Genomic DNA, 25070 nt, shown 5'->3' with positions numbered 1-25070 from the left:
TTACGGAAGTTGGCCGGAATCTGAACCATGGCCGATGAAAAGATGTATATCGGCGTGTTATTTTACCTTTTAGTGGCTTTGGGGGTCGTCTGTCTCTCTATTTTGGCCATTCGCCCAAAAGTTTTCTATCGGGCGCAGCTGGGGAATGTTGGTAAGGTTGGTGGTCTTCGCGACAATGTTTATCTCCAGCCGATCCATCCTCCAGTGATTCTTTGACATAATGGGCTGATCCCAGGTTCGGCATAAAACCCACATCACCTTCCCAACTCCGGCAAGCACTTCGTACTATATATCTCCCCGTTCACCATATGACTCGAAAGAAGAAGTTTTTCACTTCTTTCGCCGAAAAGAAGTTTTTCACCAGCACCTCAAGCTACTCCTTCTGTGTGATTGCCTGCTGCTCAGATACGGCCGGTCTCGTTTGACGCTTCCGCATAAAAATGTCCATTTTGGTCAGATTTTTCTCCACCGTTTGGCCGGTTGCTTCGATCTCCCAGCTTAAGGAGTGGCAAAGAGATGATATTGTAAATACCAGATCGGCTATATCTGGCGGACACAAAATGTCTCAGGATGTCCAACTCTTTCGATGTGGGGTGGAGCTTGCATTATGGAAAAATCATCAAGTTGCTTGACAGTGCTGCTGCAGCGAATCAACAGCCTTGAATCATTTTTGTTGTAGACTTAATAAACGTGAGATTTAAAAAAAAATTGTTCCTATAAATTATCTTTCATCGTCATCTGAAATTAATCCATTTTTTGAATGCATACGATTATACTAAAATCGATGAAAAATGAATTGGAATTTTCGAGCATTCCATTCGGTGATTTGAAGAAAATTGTAGAATTTGAATCGTGCTTGCCAGGCGTAAATGCTCTGATTAAGCGAATGATTTTCGGGTGTACACAAAATCTAAACCACCGAAAAATCACAACTGAGTACCGATACTCCGAAAGAAATAATACTGTCCCGCGTTAGACCTTTGACCATCTGGTCACTTTACCCTAAGGCAGTTTTAAATTACTAAAACTTGTATGAATTTTTTTTCTTGGCGTTATTCACATACTAGAAGTACGTTGTTCTGACCCTAAATTAAACTATTTTCTATGAATTTCCAGATATTCTTACCAAAAATTACCATTATAATATAAAATTATCTTTAAACACAATTTTTGTATGATATTTTTTCCCTAATTGCAAGCAAAAGTGATTTTTATTTGCATAGAGTACTAGTTTGATTTAGAAAAAAATAATTTTCATTCATAATTTTTATTTTGGAAGTGTGTTCATTTCTTCTGCAACCCCATATTGCCATGCCTACTCCCTCATTTCGTAATACGAAGCTCAATGCCGTCAACGCGGATTGGCACCGTCTTGTTGAAACCACCATATCATTGAGACAGTGACGTATTGTACAGGGCGCGAGTGAGGCGATCCGCCCCGGGTGTCACCCTCAATGGGGTAAAGCCCACGACCGTGGTTAGTATATATTTTTTTTGAAAAAAATCCCTCCAGGTTTCGATTAATCGTCACGCGTCTGCGACTGATGGATTTATTTGATGAGTAGTTTTAAACCAACCTACTTATTGAATTTGAAGAATTTAGTATAATATTCAGTCTAGTAGATTTTACCCCAACTCTGCCAGAAACAGTGAACTTGCAATTTTTGTTTTGCACGATGACTGAGTTTAGTTCAAATGATTACTGTTTGCTATAAAAACGAAATTTGTGACAGGTGGTGATGGAAAATAAATCAAAAGTGCAAACGCATGAAAGGCAGAGTTGCCATAATAAAATCTGTGTTCTTGATCTCAAAAAATCTTTTATCTTAGTTTTTTTTCTCAGAAAATCTGTATCGAAATCTGTATTAAATAAGTTCAATTTTGAAGCATGAGTTTAGCTTTAGTATCATTTATTGGCATAGTTATTAAGAATTTGGCGATGCCTTAGATTGAACATGAGAAAGCAGTACTACACGCTACATATGGTCGGTGTTAAGTTAGAGAGGAGATGCAAAAGTAAAGTTGCAAGTTGGAAGTTGCAAAATTGAAAATTTTGAGTTATTGATTGCATTAGGTTAAGCATTTCGTAAGCTACATACCATATTCATTAAATTTGAAAATTCACCCGTACAGCAGGAATAACGTATCGAAATTGTTTTGAATGCTCAACAAAACCACTTATAGTAAGGTACACCGGGGTAAGTGAATCAATTGATTTTTACAAAATCTACTGTACATTCGTTCCGATCTAAATGAACGTATTATAACGAATCGATCCCTAACGACACCCCTGCACCAATACTACTAACAAATCTAGCGTATGTACACATTTATTAAGCGCAATACGCGAAACTTAATTTTCAGCTCTAGAAAAAGTTAATTTGCGACGTCCATGTAAACTTCGGTAGGCGCTAAATTTTTTTTTTGAAACAATTGTTCTGTTTCTCAGGTAATTATGACAAAATGTTAAACAAGTCTTGAATGAATAAGAAATGATTCAAGCATTATAAGCTAATATGTTCATCATGATACACTTCCCCAATTATTATATTTAACTGGGGAAAGTGGATCTTTTTTTTTTGTTTACTTAGAGTGAATCATAATTAGTTGGCTTATTTCGCTACCTGTTGGTTCAATAGAAAATTCAATTTATTCCTTATATCATTATAGGGGAACTGGGGGTAAAACCAGCACCCACTGAGTTTTACTAGAAAACTTTGATTAACTATGTTTTTTAACACTGTACATGTTAGAATCTATTATTTTAGACTTCATCGAACACATCGTAATCCATCGAATATCAAAATATTAATCCAAACAAACGCGAGTGCCGATGATGCGCAACCGGATCTAATTTTTCAATAGTGGAGTTTAAGTTTTTATTCTTGAACGAGGTTGCAAATCCTTTTTCGTTGCTCTACAATTTGTCCATCGGGTTGTTAACCATCACGAGTTGAGGTAAGTTAAAGCAATAAATCCATATATATAGTCTTCTTAAAAATGTGTGCTGACCGTCATCCTTTGAGTGGGGTAAGCCAGGCATGGTTTGCGGTTAGTTGAAGGTTTTTTGAGACATATTTTCCATCTATTTGAGATGTCTCTCGGCTACCGAAGGAAATCGAATAGTGGGGTTTGATCCCAGGAGAACCTCACCCTTGCAAAAGTGCCTATCGCCGGTGGAGTTTCTGTCAAACGTACTTTCAAGACTTCTGGATTCCCAAGGCTTACATTACAAGAACACGTTTGCGAAAGGAGGTAGGCTCGAAACTAGGACCAAGAGAGACAATATTTACGACGGAGCATGAAGCGGAGCTCATGCAGCACCTATTTGAATTAGAAAGCCGATTTTATGGGATCACGAAGGATGACGTACGGAATCTAGTTTCGAACTTGCTGAGAGAAATAAAATCGTTCACTCTTCCAACAAGCTAGAGAAAATGGCAGGACGCGATTGGTTAGCCGTTTTTTTTTAAGCGGAATCCGAATCTTACGTTCTCTATGTCGGAAGCTGGATTTAACTGTTTTGATATGATTAGTTGGATTGATTCCTTTATCATTAAACGATAAATAATGGTCATTTGATGGTCTTAACAAGCGTAATAAACTAATTACAAGTAAAAATAAACTTGATTAGTTTTATTGTCCCATAATCACAATTCCATTTTAAAGGATGTACACGATGCCAGTGTACAAGCAGGAGATTCGTCTACTCGTAATGGATTTTGTACTTTCCTATTGGAATACGTTCCTATTGGAATATGTAAAGAAAAGTTGGTCTACATCAAAGTCCACAGGAAGAAAGAATATGCCCGTGAGCCGAATTGATCACTTCATCGGATACTGTTCAAACATTCAAGAGCACCAAAAATTGTGACATAGGTTCTACTAAGAAACGTATTCCAATTGCCAAGTGATTAGAAATTTTTAAATAATGGACTAACTTAACAAAAAATAATGTGTTTTTCTCAATTGCCTTTCAATCTATACACTTTTTGAGCTAATAAAAGTTAATAAAATATAGTAGCTTAATTTTCTCCTATGATTCTGTATTCGTCATAAATGAACAATCATGATCCACTTACCCCTTAACATAGGGGTAAGTGGATCACCCGGTATCCTGTTTTCAATTCGCTTCTATAGTGTTCTAGTCAAACCCAAGATTCTAGTTTCATACCTGTCTCCTTTACAATACCCTCCGAATTATTTCATGTTGAGTAGACGAGAAAATACTCCTTTTTAAAAATGTGACACTAAGTTGAAGAAGGACTTCTCATTTTTTTGTATCCACTTACCCCGGTGTACCTTATCATAGTTCAAATTCGTTTTTCTCGAAATCATAAAAATGTCACATGGTCCAATCTGCCTCAACACCGACCATGTGAACCGAAAAAATCTATAGTCGGTAACTACAGATTCATGGTTTCAAAAAGTCTTAGAAATCCGTGTAAATACAGAATATTCTGTAGATATGTTCACCCTGATGCAAATAGCATAACCGATGTTTGGAAAAATTGAAGGTTTTGTCGTTATATCTCAAACTTGATCCAGAAATCGCATATATCTATCGTATCTCTATACATCCATTCAGTGGCCTAGCGTAACTGGGTGACCCACGGGACGGGTGACTTGGGTGTCACCCCTCTAACCAAAACTTGTTAGCAAGTCTTCGTTTCATTCTCTGATGAAAAAACAAATTTACCGAACCAAGACACTCAAATTCACGGATATTAAAGGGGATTTCATATGCGTTTGGATTTTAATTTATAGAATTTATACAATTGAAAATTGTAAGAAATATAACATATATTATTGGGGTTCAAAATCAATCCTTGCCTTTTTATTAAAGGTTATTTCATGTAAATGTTGGTCACAACTACGTTTCAGGTGTTCCATATGTGAAGTCCAAATTCGAGTTACTTTTTGGGACATATCGGCTGGTATTTAACGAGAACACGTGTTTTGACGTAGGACTACGTCTTTCATTTCTATACCGGGGTGTAAAATCAAAGTTTCGAAAACGAAAGCGTTACGCCGGAGACCGAGATTTTGAGCGTTAATAGCTCCTAAACAACTGAACGAAATGGTATGATAAACACTTCATTCGAAAGATAAAATGTCTACGCGTTATATACTTGTTACTTTTTGATCCAAAAACTTGTTTCAATAGTCTTAAAATTGCTTTCAAAACAGGCTATTGAAATCACCAATCGGTATATAAGCGAGCGGCGCTCGGAAATCCACTCAGTTCTAATTGAACAGCGATTGGAGCATGTTGTCGCTGTTGCGGTGAAGCTCTTTATTTATCATGAAAGCGCGGATGAACGGTGTCACCAAGAGCCTGTTTGTGCACCCTAGGCCAGAAGGGAATCTATCAGGAGGAGAGTGATGCCACAAACGGTTCCCTGGGAAGACATCGCTACACACACATACACGCGCGGCTATTAACAGGTGGTTATCGAGTTGGCATTAACCACTGGTGGGCTTCCAGTATCGAGGAAAATGTGGAAATATCTAATCGTTACTGAAAATAATCTGCCATTTCCTTTGGGAATTTTCAAAATATATTCATGTGAAAGAGTTTAATTGAATGTTTTCTATCCATGTAACACTGTGATCTTCTTCTTTCTTTGTTTTTAAGAGGCTTTAAACTTTGCAGTTCATTCGCCTCTAAACAATGTGACCAAATATGTTTCAATCAAGTGCTATTAACAGGTGGTTATCGAGTTGGCATTAACCACTGGTGGGCTTCCAGTATCGAGGAAAATGTGGAAATAACTAATCATTACTGAAAATAATCTGCCAGTTCCTCTGGGAATTTTCAAAATATATTCATGTGAAAGAGTTTATTTGAATGTTTTCTATCCATGTTACACTGTGACCAAATATGTTTCAATCAAGTGCTATTAACAGGTGGTTATCGAGTTGGCATTAACCACTGGTGGGCTTGCAGTATCGAGGAAAATGTGGAAATATCTAATCGTTACTGAAAATAATCTGCCAGTTCCTCTGGGAATTTTCAAAATATATTCATGTGAAAGAGTTTAATTGAATGTTTTCTATCCATGTTACACTGTGACCAAATATGTTTCAATCAAGTGCTATTAACAGGTGTTTATCGAGTTGGCATTAACCACTGGTGGGCTTCCAGTATCGAGGAAAATGTGGAAATGTATAATCGTTACTGAAAATAATCTGCCACTTCCTTTGGGAATTTTCAAAATATATTCATGTGAAAGAGTTTAATTGAATGTTTTCTATTCATGTAACACTGTGACCAAATACATTTGGTTTTGTGGTTTTTCAATCAATCGCAATTAACAGGATAGCTTCAGAAGATTATTCTTCCCCATCAGTAGGATATTTCCGTATCCAATATTGTATGCGCCCGCAATCAATTATTGCTCAGTCGCCGAAAGTTCCGAGCTCAGAGAGTTCATTCCCCTCTAGTTTGCCTTCCAAATTGCCATCGTAAACCACACCTTCTCTCGATTCAATCACACACAAAAAGCATACTTAAGCGATATTCTGGTGGTGAGACACATTCATTTTTCGTGAGGACATCGACAAGACAACATCGTTGCCTAACGTGCTGGAGGAGGTGGACGGCGAAGGATCGACACATACATGCGCAGAACTCTTTCCGTTAGGATGCCATTCAGCATCGAGAAAGTTCCGGAAAGATCTAATCATTACTGAAAATAATCTGCCAGTTCCTCTGGGAATTTTCAAAATATATTCATGTGAAAGAGTTTATTTGAATGTTTTCTATCCATGTTACACTGTGACCAAATATGTTTCAATCAAGTGCTATTAACAGGTGGTTATCGAGTTGGCATTAACCACTGGTGGGCTTGCAGTATCGAGGAAAATGTGGAAATATCTAATCGTTACTGAAAATAATCTGCCATTTCCTTTGGGAATTTTCAAAATATATTCATGTGAAAGAGTTTAATTGAATGTTTTCTATCCATGTAACACTGTGATCTTCTTCTTTCTTTGTTTTTAAGAGGCTTTAAACTTTGCAGTTCATTCGCCTCTAAACAATGTGACCAAATATGTTTCAATCAAGTGCTATTAACAGGTGGTTATCGAGTTGGCATTAACCACTGGTGGGCTTGCAGTATCGAGGAAAATGTGGAAATATCTAATCGTTACTGAAAATAATCTGCCAGTTCCTCTGGGAATTTTCAAAATATATTCATGTGAAAGAGTTTAATTGAATGTTTTCTATCCATGTTACACTGTGACCAAATATGTTTCAATCAAGTGCTATTAACAGGTGGTTATCGAGTTGGCATTAACCACTGGTGGGCTTGCAGTATCGAGGAAAATGTGGAAATATCTAATCGTTACTGAAAATAATCTGCCAGTTCCTCTGGGAATTTTCAAAATATATTCATGTGAAAGAGTTTAATTGAATGTTTTCTATCCATGTTACACTGTGACCAAATATGTTTCAATCAAGTGCTATTAACAGGTGGTTATCGAGTTGGCATTAACCACTGGTGGGCTTCCAGTATCGAGGAAAATGTGGAAATATCTAATCGTTACTGAAAATAATCTGCCAGTTCCTTTGGAAATTTTCAAAATATATTCATGTGAAAGACTTTAATTGAATGTTTTCTATCCATGTTACACTGTGACCAAATATGTTCCAATCAAATGCTATTAACAGGTGGTTATCGAGTTGGCATTAACCACTGGTGGGCTTCCAGTATCGAGGAAAATGTGGAAATGTATAATCGTTACTGAAAATAATCTGCCAGTTCCTTTGGGAATTTTCAAAATATATTCATGTGAAAGAGTTTAATTGAATGTTTTCTATTCATGTAACACTGTGACCAAATACATTTGGTTTTGTGGTTTTTCAATCAATCGCAATTAACAGGATAGCTTCAGAAGATTATTCTTCCCCATCAGTAGGATATTTCCGTATCCAATATTGTATGCGCCCGCAATCAATTATTGCTCAGTCGCCGAAAGTTCCGAGCTCAGAGAGTTCATTCCCCTCTAGTTTGCCTTCCAAATTGCCATCGTAAACCACACCTTCTCTCGATTCAATCACACACAAAAAGCATACTTAAGCGATATTCTGGTGGTGAGACACATTCATTTTTCGTGAGGACATCGACAAGACAACATCGTTGCCTAACGTGCTGGAGGAGGTGGACGGCGAAGGATCGACACATACATGCGCAGAACTCTTTCCGTTAGGATGCCATTCAGCATCGAGAAAGTTCCGGAAAGATCTAATCATTGCTGGAAAATAATCTGCCAGTTCCTTTGGGAATTTTCAAAATATATTCATGTGAAAGAGTTTAATTGAATGTTTTCTATCCATGTTACACTGTGACCAAATATGTTTCAATCAAGTGCTATTAACAGGTGGTTATCGAGTTGGCATTAACCACTGGTGGGCTTCCAGTATCGAGGAAAATGTGGAAATATCTAATCGTTACTGAAAATAATCTGCCAGTTCCTTTGGAAATTTTCAAAATATATTCATGTGAAAGAGTTTAATTGAATGTTTTCTATCCATGTTACACTGTGACCAAATATGTTTCAATCAAATGCTATTAACAGGTGGTTATCGAGTTGGCATTAACCACTGGTGGGCTTCCAGTATCGAGGAAAATGTGGAAATATCTAATCGTTACTGAAAATAATCTGCCAGTTCCTTTGGGAATTTTCAAAATATATTCATGTGAAAGAGTTTAATTGAATGTTTTCTATCCATGTAACACTGTTACCAAATACATTTGGTTTTGTGGTTTTTCAATCAATCGCAATTAACAGGATAGCTTCAGAAGATTATTCTTCCCCATCAGTAGGGATATTTCCGTATCCAATATTGTATGCGCCCGCAATCAATTATTGCTCAGTCGCCGAAAGTTCCGAGCTCAGAGAGTTCATTCCCCTCTAGTTTGCCTTCCAAATTGCCATCGTAAACCACACCTTCTCTCGATTCAATCACACACAAAAAGCATACTTAAGCGATATTCTGGTGGTGAGACACATTCATTTTTCGTGAGGACATCGACAAGACAACATCGTTGCCTAACGTGCTGGAGGAGGTGGACGGCGAAGGATCGACACATACATGCGCAGAACTCTTTCCGTTAGGATGCCATTCAGCATCGAGAAAGTTCCGGAAAGATCTAATCATTACTGAAAATAATCTGCCAGTTCCTCTGGGAATTTTCAAAATATATTCATGTGAAAGAGTTTATTTGAATGTTTTCTATCCATGTTACACTGTGACCAAATATGTTTCAATCAAGTGCTATTAACAGGTGGTTATCGAGTTGGCATTAACCACTGGTGGGCTTGCAGTATCGAGGAAAATGTGGAAATATCTAATCGTTACTGAAAATAATCTGCCATTTCCTTTGGGAATTTTCAAAATATATTCATGTGAAAGAGTTTAATTGAATGTTTTCTATCCATGTAACACTGTGATCTTCTTCTTTCTTTGTTTTTAAGAGGCTTTAAACTTTGCAGTTCATTCGCCTCTAAACAATGTGACCAAATATGTTTCAATCAAGTGCTATTAACAGGTGGTTATCGAGTTGGCATTAACCACTGGTGGGCTTCCAGTATCGAGGAAAATGTGGAAATAACTAATCATTACTGAAAATAATCTGCCAGTTCCTCTGGGAATTTTCAAAATATATTCATGTGAAAGAGTTTATTTGAATGTTTTCTATCCATGTTACAATGTGACCAAATATGTTTCAATCAAGTGCTATTAACAGGTGGTTATCGAGTTGGCATTAACCACTGGTGGGCTTGCAGTATCGAGGAAAATGTGGAAATATCTAATCGTTACTGAAAATAATCTGCCAGTTCCTCTGGGAATTTTCAAAATATATTCATGTGAAAGAGTTTAATTGAATGTTTTCTATCCATGTTACACTGTGACCAAATATGTTTCAATCAAGTGCTATTAACAGGTGGTTATCGAGTTGGCATTAACCACTGGTGGGCTTCCAGTATCGAGGAAAATGTGGAAATATCTAATCGTTACTGAAAATAATCTGCCAGTTCCTTTGGAAATTTTCAAAATATATTCATGTGAAAGACTTTAATTGAATGTTTTCTATCCATGTTACACTGTGACCAAATATGTTCCAATCAAATGCTATTAACAGGTGGTTATCGAGTTGGCATTAACCACTGGTGGGCTTCCAGTATCGAGGAAAATGTGGAAATGTATAATCGTTACTGAAAATAATCTGCCAGTTCCTTTGGGAATTTTCAAAATATATTCATGTGAAAGAGTTTAATTGAATGTTTTCTATTCATGTAACACTGTGACCAAATACATTTGGTTTTGTGGTTTTTCAATCAATCGCAATTAACAGGATAGCTTCAGAAGATTATTCTTCCCCATCAGTAGGATATTTCCGTATCCAATATTGTATGCGCCCGCAATCAATTATTGCTCAGTCGCCGAAAGTTCCGAGCTCAGAGAGTTCATTCCCCTCTAGTTTGCCTTCCAAATTGCCATCGTAAACCACACCTTCTCTCGATTCAATCACACACAAAAAGCATACTTAAGCGATATTCTGGTGGTGAGACACATTCATTTTTCGTGAGGACATCGACAAGACAACATCGTTGCCTAACGTGCTGGAGGAGGTGGACGGCGAAGGATCGACACATACATGCGCAGAACTCTTTCCGTTAGGATGCCATTCAGCATCGAGAAAGTTCCGGAAAGATCTAATCATTGCTGGAAAATAATCTGCCAGTTCCTTTGGGAATTTTCAAAATATATTCATGTGAAAGAGTTTAATTGAATGTTTTCTATCCATGTTACACTGTGACCAAATATGTTTCAATCAAGTGCTATTAACAGGTGGTTATCGAGTTGGCATTAACCACTGGTGGGCTTCCAGTATCGAGGAAAATGTGGAAATATCTAATCGTTACTGAAAATAATCTGCCAGTTCCTTTGGAAATTTTCAAAATATATTCATGTGAAAGAGTTTAATTGAATGTTTTCTATCCATGTTACACTGTGACCAAATATGTTTCAATCAAATGCTATTAACAGGTGGTTATCGAGTTGGCATTAACCACTGGTGGGCTTCCAGTATCGAGGAAAATGTGGAAATATCTAATCGTTACTGAAAATAATCTGCCAGTTCCTTTGGGAATTTTCAAAATATATTCATGTGAAAGAGTTTAATTGAATGTTTTCTATCCATGTAACACTGTTACCAAATACATTTGGTTTTGTGGTTTTTCAATCAATCGCAATTAACAGGATAGCTTCAGAAGATTATTCTTCCCCATCAGTAGGGATATTTCCGTATCCAATATTGTATGCGCCCGCAATCAATTATTGCTCAGTCGCCGAAAGTTCCGAGCTCAGAGAGTTCATTCCCCTCTAGTTTGCCTTCCAAATTGCCATCGTAAACCACACCTTCTCTCGATTCAATCACACACAAAAAGCATACTTAAGCGATATTCTGGTGGTGAGACACATTCATTTTTCGTGAGGACATCGACAAGACAACATCGTTGCCTAACGTGCTGGAGGAGGTGGACGGCGAAGGATCGACACATACATGCGCAGAACTCTTTCCGTTAGGATGCCATTCAGCATCGAGAAAGTTCCGGAAAGATCTAATCATTACTGAAAATAATCTGCCAGTTCCTCTGGGAATTTTCAAAATATATTCATGTGAAAGAGTTTATTTGAATGTTTTCTATCCATGTTACACTGTGACCAAATATGTTTCAATCAAGTGCTATTAACAGGTGGTTATCGAGTTGGCATTAACCACTGGTGGGCTTGCAGTATCGAGGAAAATGTGGAAATATCTAATCGTTACTGAAAATAATCTGCCATTTCCTTTGGGAATTTTCAAAATATATTCATGTGAAAGAGTTTAATTGAATGTTTTCTATCCATGTAACACTGTGATCTTCTTCTTTCTTTGTTTTTAAGAGGCTTTAAACTTTGCAGTTCATTCGCCTCTAAACAATGTGACCAAATATGTTTCAATCAAGTGCTATTAACAGGTGGTTATCGAGTTGGCATTAACCACTGGTGGGCTTCCAGTATCGAGGAAAATGTGGAAATAACTAATCATTACTGAAAATAATCTGCCAGTTCCTCTGGGAATTTTCAAAATATATTCATGTGAAAGAGTTTATTTGAATGTTTTCTATCCATGTTACAATGTGACCAAATATGTTTCAATCAAGTGCTATTAACAGGTGGTTATCGAGTTGGCATTAACCACTGGTGGGCTTGCAGTATCGAGGAAAATGTGGAAATATCTAATCGTTACTGAAAATAATCTGCCATTTCCTTTGGGAATTTTCAAAATATATTCATGTGAAAGAGTTTAATTGAATGTTTTCTATCCATGTAACACTGTGATCTTCTTCTTTCTTTGTTTTTAAGAGGCTTTAAACTTTGCAGTTCATTCGCCTCTAAACAATGTGACCAAATATGTTTCAATCAAGTGCTATTAACAGGTGGTTATCGAGTTGGCATTAACCACTGGTGGGCTTCCAGTATCGAGGAAAATGTGGAAATAACTAATCATTACTGAAAATAATCTGCCAGTTCCTCTGGGAATTTTCAAAATATATTCATGTGAAAGAGTTTAATTGAATGTTTTCTATCCATGTTACACTGTGACCAAATATGTTTCAATCAAGTGCTATTAACAGGTGTTTATCGAGTTGGCATTAACCACTGGTGGGCTTCCAGTATCGAGGAAAATGTGGAAATGTATAATCGTTACTGAAAATAATCTGCCACTTCCTTTGGGAATTTTCAAAATATATTCATGTGAAAGAGTTTAATTGAATGTTTTCTATTCATGTAACACTGTGACCAAATACATTTGGTTTTGTGGTTTTTCAATCAATCGCAATTAACAGGATAGCTTCAGAAGATTATTCTTCCCCATCAGTAGGATATTTCCGTATCCAATATTGTATGCGCCCGCAATCAATTATTGCTCAGTCGCCGAAAGTTCCGAGCTCAGAGAGTTCATTCCCCTCTAGTTTGCCTTCCAAATTGCCATCGTAAACCACACCTTCTCTCGATTCAATCACACACAAAAAGCATACTTAAGCGATATTCTGGTGGTGAGACACATTCATTTTTCGTGAGGACATCGACAAGACAACATCGTTGCCTAACGTGCTGGAGGAGGTGGACGGCGAAGGATCGACACATACACGCGCAGAACTCTTTCCGTTAGGATGCCATTCAGCATCGATAAAGTTCCGGAAAGATCTAATCATTGCTGGAAAATAATCTGCCAGTTCCTTTGGGAATTTTCAAAATATATTCATGTGAAAGAGTTTAATAGAATGTTTTCTATCCATGTAACACTGTGACCAAATATATTTCAATCAAGTGCTATTAACAGGTGGTTATCGAGTTGGCATTAACCACTGGTGGGCTTCCAGTATCGAGGAAAATGTGGAAATATCTAATCGTTACTGAAAATAATCTGCCAGTTCCTTTGGGAATTTTCAAAATATATTCATGTGAAAGAGTTTAATTGAATGTTTTCTATTCATGTAACACTGTGACCAAATACATTTGGTTTTGTGGTTTTTCAATCAATCGCAATTAACAGGATAGCTTCAGAAGATTATTCTTCCCCATCAGTAGGATATTTCCGTATCCAATATTGTATGCGCCCGCAATCAATTATTGCTCAGTCGCCGAAAGTTCCGAGCTCAGAGAGTTCATTCCCCTCTAGTTTGCCTTCCAAATTGCCATCGTTAACCACACCTTCTCTCGATTCAATCACACACAAAAAGCATACTTAAGCGATATTCTGGTGGTGAGACACATTCATTTTTCGTGAGGACATCGACAAGACAACATCGTTGCCTAACGTGCTGGAGGAGGTGGACGGCGAAGGATCGACACATACATGCGCAGAACTCTTTCCGTTAGGATGCCATTCAGCATCGAGAAAGTTCCAGAAAGATCTAATCATTGCTGGAAAATAATCTGCCAGTTCCTTTGGGAATTTTCAAAATATATTCATGTGAAAGAGTTTAATTGAATGTTTTCTATCCATGTTACACTGTGACCAAATATGTTTCAATCAAGTGCTATTAACAGGTGGTTATCGAGTTGGCATTAACCACTGGTGGGCTTGCAGTATCGAGGAAAATGTGGAAATATCTAATCGTTACTGAAAATAATCTGCCAGTTCCTCTGGGAATTTTCAAAATATATTCATGTGAAAGAGTTTAATTGAATGTTTTCTATCCATGTTACACTGTGACCAAATATGTTTCAATCAAGTGCTATTAACAGGTGGTTATCGAGTTGGCATTAACCACTGGTGGGCTTGCAGTATCGAGGAAAATGTGGAAATATCTAATCGTTACTGAAAATAATCTGCCAGTTCCTCTGGGAATTTTCAAAATATATTCATGTGAAAGAGTTTAATTGAATGTTTTCTATCCATGTTACACTGTGACCAAATATGTTTCAATCAAGTGCTATTAACAGGTGGTTATCGAGTTGGCATTAACCACTGGTGGGCTTCCAGTATCGAGGAAAATGTGGAAATATCTAATCGTTACTGAAAATAATCTGCCAGTTCCTTTGGGAATTTTCAAAATATATTCATGTGAAAGAGTTTAATTGAATGTTTTCTATTCATGTAACACTGTGACCAAATACATTTGGTTTTGTGGTTTTTCAATCAATCGCAATTAACAGGATAGCTTCAGAAGATTATTCTTCCCCATCAGTAGGATATTTCCGTATCCAATATTGTATGCGCCCGCAATCAATTATTGCTCAGTCGCCGAAAGTTCCGAGCTCAGAGAGTTCATTCCCCTCTAGTTTGCCTTCCAAATTGCCATCGTAAACCACACCTTCTCTCGATTCAATCACACACAAAAAGCATACTTAAGCGATATTCTGGTGGTGAGACACATTCATTTTTCGTGAGGACATCGACAAGACAACATCGTTGCCTAACGTGCTGGAGGAGGTGGACGGCGAAGGATCGACACATACACGCGCAGAACTCTTTCCGTTAGGATGCCATTCAGCATCGATAAAGTTCCGGAAAGATCTAATCATTGCTGGAAAATAATCTGCCAGTTCCTTTGGGAATTTTCAAAATATATTCATGTGAAAGAGTTTAATAGAATGTTTTCTATCCATGTAACACTGTGACCAAATATATTTCAATCAAGTGCTATTAACAGGTGGTTATCGAGTTGGTATTAACCACTGGTGGGCTTCCAGTATCGAGGAAAATGTGGAAATATCTAATCGTTACTGAAAATAATCTGCCAGTTCCTCTGGGAATTTTCAAAAAATATTCATGTGAAAGAGTTTAATTGAATGTTTTCTATCCATGTTACACTGTGACCAAATATGTTTCAATCAAGTGCTATTAACAGGTGGTTATCGAGTTGGCATTAACCACTGGTGGGCTTCCAGTATCGAGGAAAATGTGGAAATATCTAATCGTTACTGAAAATAATCTGCCAGTTCCTTTGGGAATTTTCAAAATATATTCATGTGAAAGAGTTTAATTGAATGTTTTCTATCCATGTTACACTGTGACCAAATATGTTTCAATCAAGTGCTATTAACAGGTGGTTATCGAGTTGGCATTAACCACTGGTGGGCTTCCAGTATCGAGGAAAATGTGGAAATATCTAATCGTTACTGAAAATAATCTGCCAGTTCCTTTGGAAATTTTCAAAATATATTCATGTGAAAGACTTTAATTGAATGTTTTCTATCCATGTTACACTGTGACCAAATATGTTTCAATCAAGTGCTATTAACAGGTGGTTATCGAGTTGGCATTAACCACTGGTGGGCTTCCAGTATCGAGGAAAATGTGGAAATATCTAATCGTTACTGAAAATAATCTGCCAGTTCCTTTGGGAATTTTCAAAATATATTCATGTGAAAGAGTTTAATAGAATGTTTTCTATCCATGTAACACTGTGACCAAATATGTTTCAATCAAGTGCTATTAACAGGTGGTTATCGAGTTGGCATTAACCACTGGTGGGCTTCCAGTATCGAGGAAAATGTGGAAATATCTAATCGTTACTGAAAATAATCTGCCAGTTCCTTTGGGAATTTTCAAAATATATTCATGTGAAAGAGTTTAATTGAATGTTTTCTATCCATGTTACACTGTGACCAAATATGTTTCAATCAAGTGCTATTAACAGGTGGTTATCGAGTTGGCATTAACCACTGGTGGGCTTCCAGTATCGAGGAAAATGTGGAAATATCTAATCGTTACTGAAAATAATCTGCCAGTTCCTTTGGAAATTTTCAAAATATATTCATGTGAAAGACTTTAATTGAATGTTTTCTATCCATGTTACACTGTGACCAAATATGTTTCAATCAAGTGCTATTAACAGGTGGTTATCGAGTTGGCATTAACCACTGGTGGGCTTCCAGTATCGAGGAAAATGTGGAAATATCTAATCGTTACTGAAAATAATCTGCCAGTTCCTTTGGAAATTTTCAAAATATATTCATGTGAAAGACTTTAATTGAATGTTTTCTATCCATGTTACACTGTGACCAAATATGTTTCAATCAAGTGCTATTAACAGGTGGTTATCGAGTTGGCATTAACCACTGGTGGGCTTCCAGTATCGAGGAAAATGTGGAAATATCTAATCGTTACTGAAAATAATCTGCCAGTTCCTTTGGGAATTTTCAAAATATATTCATGTGAAAGAGTTTAATAGAATGTTTTCTATCCATGTAACACTGTGACCAAATATGTTTCAATCAAGTGCTATTAACAGGTGGTTATCGAGTTGGCATTAACCACTGGTGGGCTTCCAGTATCGAGGAAAATGTGGAAATATCTAATCGTTACTGAAAATAATCTGCCAGTTCCTTTGGGAATTTTCAAAATATATTCATGTGAAAGAGTTTAATTGAATGTTTTCTATCCATGTTACACTGTGACCAAATATGTTTCAATCAAGTGCTATTAACAGGTGGTTATCGAGTTGGCATTAACCACTGGTGGGCTTCCAGTATCGAGGAAAATGTGGAAATATCTAATCGTTACTGAAAATAATCTGCCAGTTCCTCTGGGAATTTAAAATTACATTCATGTGAAAGAGTTTATTTTAATGTTTTCTATCCATGAAACACTGTGACCAAATACATTTGGTTTTGTGATTTTTCAATCAATCGCAATTAACAGGATAGCTTCAGAAGATTATTCTTCCCCATCAGTAGAATATTTCCGTATCCAATATTGGATGCATAAAACCTTGTGCCTCCAACGTAACGCTCTCGTTTTCGAAGTTCTCCAAATATTCATTCATTCAGAATGAATTCAGATTCAACTTCAAACAAATGATCTCTAAATCAACGATAGTCCTACGTCACCCTTGCGGTTATACCATAGATATAACCCACTTCCTGTTTTTTTTTATCCAAAATATATATTTTTATTAAGGCTCATATGGCGTCAACCTGACGGAGCCGGGAGTTCAATATTTCGACAATGTTTGCCTTATAACTATGTTAGTAATATGTAACCGATTACTTGCGGTTGGCTCGAGGTTAGTTTTTTTTCCAAAATATATATTTTTATCAAGGCTCATATGGCATTAGCCTGACGGGGCCGGAGTTCAATATTTTGACAGTTTTTCTTATTATCTATGTTAGTAATATGTAACCGATTACTCGCGGTCGGCTCGAGGTTAGTATTACAAGTGTTCTCGTAATTGGGATGTTGCTGTCTCCAATGCTCTGTACGTGTGCCCGACACGGGATACTTTCTATTGGGATGCAGCTGACCATTAATCAGCAACGCCCCCCTAGTATGTACCTCATATCTAGCGTGGTGCGTCTTCTCGACTCGAGGAATCCAGGATAGAATGGTCACTAGCCGGCGCAATCATCAGCTCGTTTAGAGTTGTCATGAGCGGTACAACCTTTGGCTCTTGTTGAATCATCAGTGGACTGCACAACCTTCGGCCCGTGTATCTGTAAAGAGTGTGTGTATGTATTGCCGCGACTAAGTAAAAGTTTATAGATCGGATAGGAGGGATATGAAACAGGGACACAACGAAGGAAACATCATTAAACGTTGACACCGGCGTTTCTGAGGAACAGGTATAGATGAAGCAGAAGATCAGGATCACGGCTACCTAAGATATCCCGGACAGGGATATCCGATTGTCTGCCTTTTGCTCTCAGTGCTCTAGAGAGCTGAGAGCGAGCAGCATGGAACCGGATACACGACCAGACAATATACTCGATGTTGTAGTAGCCATCGCCACAATCACAAATTGTTTGCTGCGAGCTCAATGCGAAAGAGATGCGCGTTTAGGTTGTAGTGATTGGACATAAGCCGAGATATCACGCGAATGAAATCACGACCTACATTCAATCCCTTGAACCATGCACTCGTCGAGACCTTAGGGATAATCGTGTGTAACCAACGACCGAACTCATCTTCACTATGCGCTGCCAACTTACGAGCGTGTTGCTGACGAGGAATGTGGAAAAAATCATTATAAGCAATTTGCCTTTCAAAAAGTGTGCCTTCTGAAGCGCCCACCTTAGCTAGCGAGTCCGCTTTCTCATTCCCCGGAATCGAGCAATGAGAGGAAACCCATGCTAAGGTAATCTTGAATAATTTTTCGACCAAAACACTCAATAACTGTCTTAATCTTGTTAGGAAATAAGATGACCGTTTATCAACTTTCATTGAGCGGATTGCCTCTATTGAGCTGAGACTGTCTGAAAAAATAAAATAATGGCCGATGGGCAGTGTTTCAATGATCCCTAGAGCATAGTATATCGCACCCATTTCAGCGACATACACGGAACAAGGATCTTTGAGTTTGAAAGAGGCACTGGAGTGAATATTTATTTCTTGTAATAATCACGTATCACGTTGTCATTCTGGTCACGTGGTCGATCGGATTGTCGATGTTAGATGGTTGGATAAAAAAATTATATAGCCTAATTCTTAACCTAAAAATGCATTCACCTTGAGAAAAATTCCTTCTTTCATTAATCGCGATTACAGTGGCAATTATTCGATGTATTCATATTTTGATTTTAAATTATTCGATATCTGAAATTATAATCGAGTAATCGATTATTTGAATTAATCGAACAATTAACCGACGTCTCTACACGCACACATTTACAAAATGAGTAGTGTTCAATTTTAGTTGATGCACACTCAAAAGAAAAACGTGAAATTTAACTTGACCAAATTTCGATCGTTCTACCGTTTTCGAGAAGTGGATCTTGCAAAAACCATTTGTAAACACAAAAATTAACAACCTAGTCGAAATAGCCATTCGAAAAGATTTATTGAAATCCACTGAAAGGAGAATTCATCATAAGGGAACCAAACTAGGTGAAAGACCTGCCCTTTCGCTAACAAAAGAGAAGAGAATTATGGCGGGTATGTTGTAGTACATTGAACGTTTTCATCGGGAATAACTAGAGCGGCCAAGTAATAAAAAAACAACCGCCGCAATGTTTGAAGCAATTCAAGTTCGACACATGTTATTGTCGGGTTACACAAACGTGTGACATCGATGCAAATTCGACCCTGACAATTTATCCCATTTCTACACATTTCTACACAAATACTCGTTGCTATGTATACGGTAATAAATAAAATTTTCATTCCATTTTCGTCACTTAGAGAGTAACTACCACCTGCGAATCTTCGGTTGCACAGTGTGGGTCCACATTCCGAAGGCAAAGAGAAAGAAGCTGGATGTCACCGCACAGAAATTGATTTTTGTTGGCTATTCAAACGAACACAAAGTCTATCGTTTCCTCGACACAGCCACACGGAAAATCCATGTGAGCCCCGACGTCAAGTTCATCGAGAGCGGCACGGACACGATTCCAACGGTTGAACCGACACAAAGCAATCAAGCTGAGGAGGTGGAGTTTGATTTTCTGTCACGAAAAATTCCGAACGAACCCGAAGCACAACCGGAGACTGCAGAAAACGCTGAAGAGGAAAGCGAGGTTGGGAGCCATTCGGACGACGATTTCTACGGTTTCAGCGATGGAGATACTCTACTTGGACAGGAAGTCAACATCGAGGAATCAAAACCAAGGCGATCTGTACGACTTTTGAAAAGTTTCCAGCCCCAACGATTCGACGATGTCACCAACGTAACGAAGAACCCAAAAACTACTCCGAAGCGATCAACAGTCCGGAAGCAGTTGCCTGGAAAGCCGCAATGAAGGAGGAGATCGATGCGCTCAAAGAAAATGGTACGTGGGAGCTCGTACAACTGCCTCCAGGTCGAAAGGCGGTAGGTTGTAAGTGGACGTTTAAGAAGAAGGAGAAGGAACACGGACGAGTGGTGGTACAAAGCACGACTAGTCGCCCAGGGATTCGCACAGAAATTCGACCAAGACTACGACGAGGTATTCGCTCCCGCCGTACGTCAAACGACTCTCCGAACAATCCTCGTTTTGGCCAGTAAGCAGCAGATGGTGGTCAAGCACCTCGATATCAAGAACGCCTATCTGTATGCGGAGCTGCAAGAAGATATGTATATGAAGCAACCCGGCGGCTTTGATCGACACGATGGCATGGTTTGCCACCTCAAGCGCAGCATTTACGGACTCAAGCAGTCCGCTTGAGCATGGAATAGGAAGATCGACGGAGTTTTCAAGTCCATGGGCTTCCACCAAGCTGAAGCCGATACATGTCTGTATATCCGCAACTATGACAGAAAGGTGACCTACATCCTCATATACGTGGACGATATGGTCGTCGCCTGTAACTCCGAGGAAGATTTTGAGGAGATTCGTCAACAGCTCCAGCATCACTTCAAGTTATCCTGTTTAGGCGAACTCAAGCACTTCTTGGGGATTCATGTGACGAGAGACGGTGACCATTACACTCTCGATCAAACAAGTTACATCGAAAAGATGATTCGACGATTCGGACACGATGAAGCCAAGCCGTCGAAAGTGCCGATTGACCCCGGATACCTCAAGCAAAAGGAGGAGTGTGCATTGCCTACAAACACGTCATTCCGTAGTCTGGTAGGCTGTTTGATTTACGTTTCGGTCAACACCCGACCGGACATTTGCGTATCCGTCTCACTGCTGGGCAGAAAAGTTTCAAACCCAACAAACCGCGACTGGACCGAAGCCAAGCGAGTCCTTCGATATCTGAAGACTACAAAGAACCATCGTCTGCACCGGGGATCCGGATGCGGCGAGATGGAGTGCTTCGTGGACGCTAAGTTCGGCGGCGGTCTTGTCTACTGAGGAACACGGAAGTGTACATGTGTCGCCCTTTCCTCGACGAAGGCCGAATTCGTAGCGTTGGCGGACGGATGTCAGCAGCTAATGTGGTTCCGAAAACCACTGAACGACTTACAGCAAGCTCAAGCGGAACCTATCACCGTATGGGAAGATAACCAGTCGTGCATAAAGATCGTCGAATCCCAGCGTCTTGAGAGACGTTCCAAACACATAGATACAAAGTATACTTTCACGAAGGATCTACACCAGCAGCAAATCATTGATCTGCGTTACATGCCAACCGAGTGCATGGAAGCCGATATTATGACGAAGCCGTTGGACCACGTGAAGCTAGACAGACACCGAACTGCCATCGAAGTCAAAGATCCAACCGAGACATCGAACCAGCATCGTTGAGGAGGAGTGTCGGGTTACACAACCGTGTGACACCGATGCAAATTCGACCCTGACAATTTATCCCATTTCTACACATATACTCGTTGCTATGGATACGGTAATAAATAAAATTTTCATTCCATTTTCGTCACTTAGAGAGTAACTACGTTTTTCATTCTGCTCCGTTTTTCCATTATCCTGCGATAGTTATTAGCATCTAACAACCGACCGAAAACGTCGATTCTGTAACTGGAAAAGTTCTACGACAAATTTCGGTAAGTGTGTTTTGCTAGAGATACCAAATTTCCGTAGGCCGTTGAAATCAACAGACACGCTTAAATGTTTGATTGACTCCGCATGTCCTAGGGAAGAGTAAAGTGCGCTACACATATAGCGCCACCGTCACCGACCCGTCAACTATTCTCTTGGACTTATTTTGCCGACGTCAAAGTTGCTGGTGATCGGTATGTGAATGCTACCATACGATTTCATCTCTTTGTTGTCAATACGTTTCTCGATTAAAAAAAATTAAACACCAAAACAAAGACTTGACAATAAGGATTGATTAGTGGGGTAATACTCAATGCATCCGCCCCGGGTGTTACGCTACGCCACTGCATTGACGTTAAGATCTTTCCATTTTGGCTAAAAATAGTGTTCCGGCATGTCGCGATAGCGCTCTCCATTGACGATAACATGACGGTTGTTCTCATCGATGAAATACGGCCCAATCACTCCTTCGGCATGAAAACCACACTAAACAGTATTTTTTGCGAATGCAATGGTGTTTCTTGAAGCACTTTTGGATTTGCATCTGACCAATAACTCATATTTTGATTGTTGACATAGCCATTTAGCCAAAATTGACCATGGTCCGAAAGTTAGCGCACATCATGTATCCGTTGCAGAGTTGCAGTGATCTCAATTTTCCCACAAAATTAAACGATCAGAAAGGCGACGCTCTCGTGCGTACACTCCATTCCGTTGAATGAGAAATTCAAACAACCCATTGAATGCGGCAATTATCCAACCGTGACCACAAAACACAATTCGGCACACATCTGTCGACCCAAGCTAATTGTATTTCTATTGCATATAAACAAATTCAATCAAACGAAGTTTTCCCAAAACGACCATATCAAGAAAAATAAATAACGTTACCCGTCGTATGCCGAATGAGATGCGATGGTGAAAGATTTGAGGTCTTAAAATAGATAATGAGTGCGATCGTCGCGTGTGCTTTTGCCTATCCTAAATATGCAAGGACCATTCATAGCACTCATTAACAGAAAACTACAAACACTAGGTGCAATGCAGCAATATCGAAAGCTGATATGATGCTATTAGATTTATTTAATTACTATAAGTATCGATTTGATTACGACTTTGGCAATGTTCTGTTGTGACCTACCTCGGTGATTGATCGGGAGCTGTTGGTTTTGCTCCCTGAACTCCCTCTGGGTTTTAACTTAAGACGTCCGATATTCATCATGCAATAATCAACATCAACTTGATATTTACAATTGTCACATTCCACTTTGAAATAAAGTTAACCGTTCTTTGAAGATTTGTACCACTCGCACTACATTTTCCTCAAAAGCGTAAAAAGCACCGCAACTGTGAAAAACGCATAATCGTTCCACTCTGCTGTTTGTTTTGGATTTCTGACTTTCGGTCGACTATTCAAAACAAGCACACGCGTAGGGATGCTCAAAGATTAATTGGTGATTACTTTTAGTACAAACGACAATACTTTGGTAATGATGATAGGGTAAGAACACGTTTAATGATCGTATGGTTTAAGTGCACTACACATACAACGTCCCGTCACCGTGAAGTCAACGTAAATGAATAAAATGTCAAATATTCTCCCATTGAAATCGTATGGTAGCATTCACATACCGATCACCAGCAACTTTGACGTCGGCAAAATAAGTAAATAAGAGAATAGTTGACGGGTTGGTGACGGTGGCGCTATATGTGTAGCGCACTTTACTCTTCCCTAGGACATGCGGAGTCAATCAAACTTATTTTTCAAGTACATTTTGCATGAACAAAAATTTTTGCAACTTTTTTCCCCATGCACTATCTGTCAAATGTTTCTCCGTTCAAAAGAACAAACGTTTTTCGTGGCTCGAACTTTGTTTACTTACGTTTTCGGTCGAACCAAAATTTTACCCACAAATATTATCCTTCTGCAGAAATCTTTTTATTACTTTATGTCGTAATATTTCTGCTACACTCAGCTGAGAGACGAAGGTATCGGAAATCCAGGAAACGTCAATTTCAAATATTCAAATTATTCTGAATTATTCTGAAGAGTTCTTTCATTAAATCTTTAATACTGCCCAGATTAAATACGGAAACTTTGGAATATGAGGAAAAAAACCAGTGATGGTAAAAAATCACATTCAACGATCAATGAATAGGTGTATCCCTCTAGTCGGATGTTTTTTAATCGCCCCCAGCAGGCGATGCTCTTTTATCCTTCGTATGTACACAGAGAGAATACTTGGAACCAAGATCTCAAAAAAGCTATATGAAAGAGGAATCCCCACTGTATGCACTCTCGGAGCATTACTTCTACTACTCAAGGCTACTCGTGAGTGCAAGCCACAAACGATTGATTCCATTCCATAGAGCGGATGATGAGTTCTTGATCGGAAAGTGTACAAGAGTCGATCAACTGAAATCTTACGACACTCGTCGAGGGATTTTTAATTCTCTATTGCACTGACCGCAGTGAGTGGCGTGTCGATTTTATTTTGCTGTCGTCTCTCGCCCGATAAACAGCAGACGGGAAAAGAATGCAGTTGTTTAATTTTAGCACCAGCAGATTTGGGCGAATCTCATCCCGCCCAAAATCGTTTTTTAGATTCCAATAATTCTGAACATTCACATTTCTCTTCAAATATTTTTTCTAATAATAATTCAATTAGTGATTTTACGAAACACTTTTCGAATTCAATGGAATTTAAGATCCTTTTTTATTTTGTAGATAAAACGGATCCCATATTTGATTAATTCAATTCTGTGTGGTTACGTTTTTCGTTGCAAATAAATGTAATGAATTAGTATGGACATATGTTATTCATATATCGTAGACTTCCGACATATGTGGCAGTAGATTTATTGAACGACTAATGTTTTTTTTTCATATCCCTTCAAACTTGTTGCATCTCTTGAGTGTACATACTGCTTTGTCCGCAGATTTGTTTGGTTGAATCTGGTTAATTTCAGGTATTCAATCTCCATATTGTCGAATAAATACTATTGGAACAATCGGTATCGCAGAAAATGATTATCAACATCCTACCTAATCATCGAACGGTATGCGAAGAATTTCAGTGAACTGACGACATTCGAATATGTGCTTTGTGAGGACCACACAATTATTATCAGAGCGAATAAA

The 25070-nt window shown here is 38.5% G+C and overlaps 1 protein-coding gene across 8 annotated transcripts in view; it reads right to left on the bottom strand.

The window, feature by feature from the left end:
* The window catches only part of LOC129767748 (A-kinase anchor protein 9), a 94679-nt gene extending 71352 nt beyond the window's left edge, over positions 1-23327 (bottom strand). For all 8 annotated transcript variants that reach the window (XM_055768917.1, XM_055768919.1, XM_055768920.1 and 5 more), the window contains exon 1: positions 23070-23327. In XM_055768917.1, coding sequence (XP_055624892.1) covers positions 23070-23150 — 81 coding nt within the window. In that variant the 5' untranslated portion in view covers positions 23151-23327. The remainder of the gene's footprint in view (positions 1-23069) is intronic.
* Between the last annotated feature and the right edge of the window lie 1743 nt (positions 23328-25070).

This window comes from Toxorhynchites rutilus, chromosome 2 (assembly GCF_029784135.1).
Source record: "Toxorhynchites rutilus septentrionalis strain SRP chromosome 2, ASM2978413v1, whole genome shotgun sequence".
Classification (NCBI taxonomy): Eukaryota; Metazoa; Arthropoda; class Insecta; order Diptera; family Culicidae; genus Toxorhynchites; species Toxorhynchites rutilus.
This window is presented reverse-complemented; position numbering and strand designations above follow the sequence as displayed.